General features: G+C 43.1%; 1 protein-coding gene and 1 non-coding gene across 2 annotated transcripts; both read left to right on the top strand.

The window, feature by feature from the left end:
* The first annotated feature begins 906 nt into the window (after positions 1-906).
* naglu (N-acetylglucosaminidase, alpha) lies at positions 907-9,293 on the top strand. The gene is made up of 6 exons (XM_053865442.1): positions 907-1,374; positions 4,012-4,159; positions 4,281-4,427; positions 4,499-4,584; positions 5,125-5,381; positions 5,562-9,293. The coding sequence occupies exons 1-6, from the start codon at positions 968-970 to the stop codon at positions 6,767-6,769; spliced, it is 2,253 nt and encodes a 750-aa protein (XP_053721417.1). The 5' UTR covers positions 907-967; the 3' UTR covers positions 6,770-9,293.
* On the top strand, positions 3,008-3,080 carry trnaf-gaa (transfer RNA phenylalanine (anticodon GAA)). The gene has a single exon. It is a non-coding gene; the product is annotated as a tRNA-Phe (tRNA).
* Positions 9,294-9,329: the final 36 nt, after the last annotated feature.

Below are 9,329 nucleotides of genomic sequence, written 5' to 3' on the forward strand. Positions count from 1 at the left end.
GTCCTCTATGAAATTATCACGAGAAATCACAAGATGGAAAAACAGTCAGCAATGATGAGTCAGCTTTAAAGTATTATTGGCACTGTAGTTTATGTTTAACATTGTGAAACCCATATCATCATGTATTCCAGATGGAGTCGTGTGTTTCGATAGTCAGGCGCTTTAGTTTGCTCAAACTTCTATGTGGAAGTTATTTGAAGTTTTGACATTGAACCATTGAACCATTTAATAATTTATATCTGATTTGTTACTGATTTGGAGGAGAAACTGTTTTCTATTTTAATTGCCCAAATATTTGTGTACGAAATGAAAACAGTCCGAGGCAATTAGAGGTGATTAATTTATTAATTGAATTATAATTTTAAAGTTTTGTTTTATACAAAACCTCAAAGAGTTAGACCATTGTTTTTTGTCAATAATTATTTTATTTATAAATAGTCAAACACTATACAAAACGAAAAAGTTTTTACTAGTTCAAATCAAAACCTTAAACAAAATAAAGAATACTCTGTATCTCTAAACTATTAATTTCTGAGTAAATACCTGTACGACAACCGTTACCGTGTGTTGAATTATGCCTTGACTTTAAAGGATTTTTAGGGGGGAAAACTATAACTTTGCATACTTCCTTCCGTTTAGTAGCTGAACAACAATATCGACCACACATGACACGTCAATAAACAAGTCGCCAGCCTCTTTCAATCATTGACAGGAGTGACATTTATGCGAGAGTCGTACCTGAAAGCAGGCCACGCTCATAGATGCCGTCACGTGACCAAGTGGTCACGCGGTTTCAAACTTATAAACAGTTGTTGGACGGATCCGGCCATCTGATTGGCTGAGGCTTGAACTACTTGCTTCTGATTCGCTGAGAGGGTTTCAGCAACTTGGCTCTTCCTGGTTATCTACGAATGGAGCCGAATAGTGGGTTTTAAATGTGAGTGGGCTTCGCTGGAGTGGAAGGAACATGTCGCCAACGAGCCTCTGCGTTCCCCTGCTGCTGCTGGTCTGCTGTCTCTGCGTGGAGTCCAGGTTCCCCACTCTGGACCACCTCGGACCCCAAGCCAGTGACCAGACTCAGAGTCGAGCGGTGGCGGAGCTGCTCCGGCGGCTCCTCGGCACCAGATCGTCTGACTTCATCGTGGTGGTCAACAGGAGTCTCTCCAACGACAGCCTGGATTTATGTGAACTTAGGTCCACCAGAAACAACAAGATCTTGGCCACCGGCAGCACGGGAGTCTCGGTGGCGTCTGGGATTTACAACTACATCAAGTATTTCTGCAACTGTCACGTGTCCTGGTCCGGAGACCAGCTGGCCCTGCCGCGTCCCCTGCCCAGACTGTCCGGGGTCCTGCGCATCAACACCCAGCACAGGTCGGTCATCCCGTGGTCATTTGGGGCGAACCCAAAATGTCTCCATGACCGTTTTTAATTTCTGCTTCTGAGGATTCACTTTGTAAACTCATCAGTATTGTGAATTACCATTCATTATTTTCCATCAACAGAAATAAAATAATGCATTTCTCTCTCTCTCTCTCTCTTTAATTTTCTAATTTCAAGTCCATCATTTATCTTCTGCCCCAAGACTGAAGAACACGGTTTATTATTTAATTTGTTGCTAACTGAACACACGCATATGTCATGGTGTGCGGCTTTGTGGGACTCTGTGTTGCTGTGGAATTCATGTTCAGATTCACTGACATCAGCAAAACGGCTCTTTGATAAGCGTTTCCCACCACAACCGTTCTACACTGCTACTCTTGGACCTGTGCCATGCCGTCCCAGTGGCAGACCCCCAAACCTTTGCAGCTCGGAGAGTCACTCCGGGGTACATGAGAGTCCGATTTTGCACAAGTCTACCAATTAAATCTTTTTTTTTTTCCCATGTTAGAACCAGTCCTTCTGTGACAACAGTAGTTGGGGTACAGTCCCCCTCCACCACAACACAACACAGCCCACGCTCGCATGACAAATAGAGCCTTGTCGCACATTATCTGTCATTGTTTCCTGTGTGCGCTATAGACACTTGTGCCGCAGCGCGGCACTTTCTTTTAAAAAGCAGCTTTTTTTTTTTTTTCGACAATTATCTACTGTGCATTAGGCCCGCATCAGCTCACCCCAGTTATGTCAAGTGTACGCGACACAGAGGCAGCCACAGCAAACATGGCTCACTGTATCTTTTCCCCATGTAAAGCGACGGCGTGGCCCCCAGAACATCAGAAATATGTGAGCTTCCCAGAAACGTCTACAATTTCCTTTAGAACTGACAAGAACCCAGAACGCACTGTGATGTGTTTGAGTTGCTGGCATGTTGAAATGCTCATAGCTCATTGGGTCTGCTGTTATCAATTGTCTGGAGCAGGAGGTGGTCTATTAGTTCTTGCATGGGGCCACATGAGAAACTGGGACTGTGGTGGTCTGCTCAGCTAAAGTACACGTTCTGTTTCATTTTACTAACAGTTCAAAAGCCTTTCTCTTTTTTTGTTTCTCACCCATTTAAAAAGCTAAATTCATGATGTTGTCACTTATGTTCGTGTGAATACTGCAGGGTTATGGATGATAGACATTGTTGTAGTTGGATAACGTCTTTGTACAACTTGTCAGGCTGCAGACAGCATGGGTTTTCAAGGTCAGTACAAGGACAAGTATTTTGTCTTTTCGTGGCCTCAACTTTGAGGAACAGTGCAGGAAATTTGTCAGAGGTTAAGATGTAAAGATGTTGGTGGAGAAACTGGAGGGAGAGAGGAGGAATGAAGCTGTGTAGATGCAAGATAAAATACAAGGAGGAGATGAAGATCCAGAAAGCAGGGCTCAAGGGTGGTGAGGAGGAAGTGCATGCAGGGTGGAACATGTGAAGACAACCCTCACTTCCCGGTACTCTTCTGTGTTATTTTTTCTCCATTCTTTTGTGTTTCTTTTTCTGTCTCTGACTGTTTTTTCTTCACTATCAACTGTTAGATTAGATGTATTTAACACCTTGAGAATGTTATCTATGATTTGTGGGTGTGCCGAAATAGCTCAGTTGGGAGAGCGTTAGACTGAAGATCTAAAGGTCCCTGGTTCAATCCCGGGTTTCGGCAGTCAGTCACTTTTAATCGGTTTCATTTCAGGTTTGCGCTGAAGAAGTAAATTGTTGTCTGCATTTTATTGTATTATTATTATCTGCCAAGGAGAGAGATCTTCTCCACAGTGTTGGTTTGACTCTTTCTGTCTGTGTCAAAATAACTTCAAACGATGGACAGATTTTGATGAAATGTCATGTAAATATGTGAAATGGGAAAAGGGAACAAATTTTGGGAGTGATCTGGATCACCGTCTGTATCCAGGATTTTTTTTAAAATGCTGCTTCAACGTTGGGAGATGTTTGTTTGCTCTCTAAGTACTTTTCTTTTTGTTGCAATACTACTAATGATCATAACAATAACAACTTATTATTATTATTGTTATATTATTATTATTGTTATTAGTAGTAGTAGTAGTAGTTAGTATTATTATTATAGTGTGTATAGCAGTGAGTACTGATGGGCTGATGAATTTTCAGGAAGCCATGTTTAATTTTAAAGTCCTCTTGATGGTGCTATCTCCTCTATATTCCTTGGTTTTGTTATTTTAATGTACCATTGTTTATGAACCAAGGGTGCCACCTAATGAGCTCTGAAAATGAGGACATGTTTCATGAAGCTTCATCAGCCCATCACTAGTAGTGAGACCTGCCATGATGCATGGTTCAGTGACAGTTGCTCTGAAAGACAAGAAGCACAGTTAGAAGAGTCAGTGTCATGAGAGCTGATGCTCATAGGGAGTGACTTGGAAGAACTAAATTTAAAACAAGTACACTAAAAGGTTCGGGAGGCCAGGCTCAGATGGTTTCAAGATACGGGGAGGAAAGTTGAGAACATGTTGGTGGAGGAATGTTGGAAATGTATAAGATGTAGACAAAGACAACCAGTGGTAATTTTGCTCATTCATTGCTTTGCCCCATAACTAGACTATGTTTGTGTCCTCCTCCAGGTTCCGCTACTACCAGAACGTCTGCACCTTCAGTTATTCCTCCGTGTGGTGGGACTGGTCCAGATGGGAAAGAGAAATTGACTGGATGGCGCTCAACGGAATCAACCTGCCGCTGGCTTTTACAGGCCAAGAAGCACTCTGGCAAGAGGTAGATCTTAATCATATATTCTGTAATCATTACCTTCCATATATTCTGTTATCATTTCCTTCCATATATTCTGTAATCATTACCTTCTCACATTGTTGATGTCATCCCTATGTTTTATTAGGTCTATCGCGCTCTCGGGCTGAACCAGTCTGAAATAGAGGACTTCTTTTCTGGCCCAGCGTTCCTGGCTTGGAACCGCATGGGAAACATGTTCAGGTTTGGTGGACCGCTGCCCCAGTCCTGGCATGTCAACCAGCTGTACCTCCAAGTACTGAGACTTCAATACTTTTCCATAAGGCTGTCAACTGACCTACTAGCAACATTCCACTGTCTTTCCAGTTTAAAATCCTGGAGCGGATGAGGTCTTTGGGTATGATTCCAGTTCTGCCTGCTTTCTCCGGGAACATTCCGAAAGGAATCCTCAGGTGACTTGTTTTAGATGTGTAATGCCTGTTTGTCAACTTTAAGGCCCCACCCCTCAGTCATATATTCAAATTGAAATGTCGTTCAAAATCAAAACGGAGACCTTGCAGTTTACATTTAAAAAGCGATAGCAGCTTGTTTTTGTTTCACAGTCTTCAATTCAAGGCCATATATTTTGGCCAACATCACTGATTTTACAACAAAATGTGGGTGAACTTGACAGGCTTCTAAGAATATAGACCAGGGATTAGGCTTAACCTTTTTAAGTCTTGGGGCCCACCTTTCCCAGAACAAATGGGGCCCAACTCATTCATTAGTCTTAGATTTCATTTGTGATCAACAACCATAGTTGATCAACTATCTATCTGTCTGTCTGTCTGTCTGTCTATCCATCCCTCCATCCATCCATCCATCCATCCATATATATAAAACACTTACTTTTTTCCGCTGTTATTGGACAAACCCGGTGTTAGACAGGTGCATGCCAAAATATGATATATGTTAAAAATGTCTGTAGCCAATAATCCTCTCTGTTTTAACAGGTTATACCCTGAAGCCAACGTTACCAGGTTGGGGCCATGGGCACATTTCAACTGCAGCTATTCGTGCTCGTACGTCCTGGACCCCCGTGACCCACTCTTCCTCCAGATCGGCTCCCTCTATCTGTCCCAGGTGGTGAAACAGTTTGGCACGGACCACATATACAACACCGACACCTTCAATGAGATGACGCCACCTTCCTCTGACCCTGGCTACCTGTCAGCAGTCAGTCGATCGGTTTTCGCCTCCATGACAGCGGGTGAGTGTTTTGAAGTTTGGTAGTAGCATCCGACGAAAGCAAAGTGATTGCCCCAGTTTGCTGACCCACATATGACCCATTATCCATTCCCTTACACATGCCACCCCTGCCTTTCTTTCAGCTATTTTCTAAGGGCTGTCCTCCACTTGTCCCTCATGAAAAATCATTTTCTCTCCCCAGTTGATCCTCAGGCAATTTGGCTGATGCAGGGCTGGCTCTTCTTCAGTGATGCGGCATTCTGGAAGCCGGCACAGATTCAAGCCCTACTACATGGAGTTCCACTTGGGCGCATGATTGTGCTGGACTTGTTTGCGGAGACGGAGCCAATTTTCTCCTACACTGAGTCTTTCTATGGGCAGCCTTTCATCTGGTGCATGTTACAAAACTTTGGAGGCAACAGTGGTTTCTTTGGCACGGTGGAGAGCATGAATGCAGGACCCTTCAATGCTTTGAAATTTCCTAATTCCACTCTGGTTGGTGTGGGCATGACACCCGAGGGCATTGAGCAAAATCCTGTCATGTACGAGTTGATGACTGAGCTGGCCTGGCGAAAAGAACCAGTCAACCTCCTGAAATGGGTGTCACTGTACGCGTTAAGGCGCTACGGGAGCACGCAGGAAAGCCTGGGCATGGCGTGGAGACTCTTGTTTTCAAGCGTGTACAACTGTACCGTGGCACATTACAGAAACCACAACCACAGCCCTCTAGTGCGACGGCCTTCTTTTCATTTGAACACTGACCGTTGGTATGACCCAGAGAAGCTATTCCAAGCATGGAAACTGATGATCGAGGCCGCTCCGTCGCTCATGTCTAAGGAGACTTTCAAATACGACCTTGTTGATGTAACGCGCCAGGTCTTACAGGTCCTTACAACATACTACTACCAGGATATCGCAGAGGCCTTTCAGAAGCAGAAGCTACCGGAGCTGCTCACGGCTGGGGGGGTACTGGTCTACGATCTCCTGCCAGAACTCAATCGTTTGCTGAGTAGCGACCGCAACTTTTTGCTTGGGACTTGGCTGGAAAGGGCGCGGTCATTCGCTCTTGATGAGAAGGAGGCCCAGCTGTACGACATGAATGCCCGAAACCAGCTCACTCTATGGGGTCCAAGTGGAGAGATCTTGGACTATGCAAGCAAAGAGTGGGGCGGTCTCATGGAGGACTACTACGCCCAGCGCTGGGGCCTGTTCGTCCAGACTCTGGTGGAATGTCTGGACAGTGGACGTCCATTTAAGCAGGATACATTCAACCAGGTAGTTTCACAGGTAGAAAAGGGATTCATTTACAACGGGCGAAAGTATCCGACCAAACCGCAGGGGGACACATATGAGATCGCTCGGAGAATCTTCCTCAAGTACTATCCACTGGCCATGAAAAGACTGAGCTAAACTCTGGATGAGAAAGCCAAGCCAAATTTTTGTGAATATTTTAGTTTGGATTTGATCCTACACGACAATATTTCCAATCGTGCTTTGCAAAGATGTAGAAAATTTAAGAAAACCAGTCTCATCAGATTGGTCTGGACGTGAGGGACTTGTGCTCTCTTAGCTGGGAAGCTGCGCACAACTTAGATCAGAGGATGATTATTCTGTGACACCTTGTGTGACTACTTTTTTAACACTTGCTTTCATTGTTATTATTTTTTTAAAAAGTAGTTTATTGTGACGTGTCACAATAAACGTCTCTGGCCTCAGCAGTTTAATAACTGAGTTTGTTTGGGATAGTTCCTTGAAAGATTATGATATGATCAAAAAAGATATGATGAGACCCTAAACTGTATCTTTCTTCTTTCTTTTCTGTTTCTGTTTATAATGACATGTGAGTATGATGTTCTGGAAAAATCACATTGTTCTAGTTGTTGCTACATGTAGCAAGACAATGCTAACTGAGAGCATTTATTAATGAAACAGATGACTAACTCAAAGACTCTTCACTGGCAATAGACAGACAATAAACACATATATTTTTTACTTTGAACTAAGATAGTTTAAATTTTCTCCTCAAATGTCTCGAATACAACTATTATTACCACAACATGCGCATAGTATGATACTACACGCGTTGATAGTCTTGCATATTCGCTGACAAGCAGAGCTAGATAATGCTCGCGTGAGTCCTAGTGTTTGGTGCACTTTAGTGCTTGAGCTTTATGCTGCAACACTAATACAAATACTAGTACCTCTACAAAGAAATTATATTGAGCATATTACTTGGAGACAGAAGTCCCTGAAGTTGTCTTGAAAATTGATCAGGAAATGAGACAACTTTAAAAGGGCATGCCTATTTGTGTGGTCATGATCATGTGCGTTTTTCCGGTTTGACATTATCTATCAGGAAATAAAAGTTTCCTGACATTTATTTCTCTAAGCAGCAAGTTCAAGACTATTCAGTTATATTGTGTAACAGAAGCTTAATGCTAATATTAGCTCGACAGTAAGGGACGACGCCGGCAGTGACTGTGGAGACGTGTCTGAATAGAAAGGTTAGGAAAAGCTCTGTATTTGGCACTAATTTTCCATCGCAAATTCACATGGAATATCTGATTATATTTGTCCTCAATCGAAGGTCAGAAAACAGCGACATTTTCTCTTCAGTTTTTTACTTATAAATCCAATCCAAAGGCCATAGCTAGTGATGGGTAGATGAGGTATCATGAACCAGTGTGCTCATTTTCAGAGGCCACTGGATGGCGCTCTTGGTTCAGAAATGAGCAGCTCAAGTCTGGACATTTTCAGTGCCATCTGCCAAGTTATAGCTGAGCGGCATCGCCTCTTCATGTGTCAGTGGAATTGCGGAGGTCCTCAAAGCGGTGCTCCCCATCCGAAAAAGTCTCACGGCGAGTTTACTGGTGCCCACTGTACACTGTTATGAATTAGCACATGTGCCCCACCAATATTCAAATGGTGGCCCTGAACTCTCACCAGCACTGCCGCAGCAACACACCCCTTGCCTTCACGATTCTTCTCAGCCTCCTCAGGAGGAGTTGTACAAGCCCATGATCCGTTTTTAGCTTGAAGGCACCGACCAACTACCTCAAGGCCACAGCGACCTGCCTCACCAATGGAGGCACTGATCACTGCTCACGGGAGACGCCGTCAAATGTCCCATTATGTTCTTTGGTCTCTCAGTCTGTCCCATCTCCAGTCCTCCACCACACCTCTTGTCACAGAAAGAGTATCAGAAATTTGGATGCAAATCTGATTAAAAGATCATTGGAACTGTGGTGGAGTGCACTTTTTGCTCCAACATGGTGTTGTAGTCTACTAACTTGGGATGAAGATTAAAGTGCTCTGGTATTCCCTCAGAAAGGCTGGGCCTCTTCGCTTCATCTGCTGCCGCCTCGACCTGACCCATGGAACCCAGTCTGTACATTTGAGACTATATACATAACTTCTAAAAAGCACCATCCGTAGTCATTTTTTGTTTTTTTTATAAATTATTATTCAATCCGCTATCGCATCCCTCTAAACAACAGACAACAAAAGGGTTTAGTTCTTGTGTAATAATTTTCTAGTTGATTTACGATTTCACGCTCACATGGGCCGTGAAGACAAGACGGTTCCACAGTGTTTGTGTGTTGATTTCAAAACACAGAAAAGGTGGAACTGATCACTGCTTTCTGATTTTGCTTCTGTTTTTGTACTTTCTATGTAGTTTTTCCTTCAGGATTCACTTATTTTAGCAGTCAATGCATCAGCACTTTGAAAAATCACACAATTTTAAACACTAGATGTGTGTTCCTCATCCAGAGGCCCTTGTGTCTGATGATTAAACATTGTTTTGAGGAATTACAGAGGGTTAAAAAAAGGGATAAAACTGAAATTGTTTTATTTTATGTGATGTATGATGTCCACTGAGTTTTTAAGAAAACATTTTATGTCAATTTGAGTGAAGATGTTTTGAATAGGAGCAGGTCACATTCAAATTAAATAAACATTTTTGTATTGA

Source organism: Synchiropus splendidus, chromosome 5 (assembly GCF_027744825.2).
Source record: "Synchiropus splendidus isolate RoL2022-P1 chromosome 5, RoL_Sspl_1.0, whole genome shotgun sequence".
In the NCBI taxonomy this organism is placed as follows: domain Eukaryota; kingdom Metazoa; phylum Chordata; class Actinopteri; order Syngnathiformes; family Callionymidae; genus Synchiropus; species Synchiropus splendidus.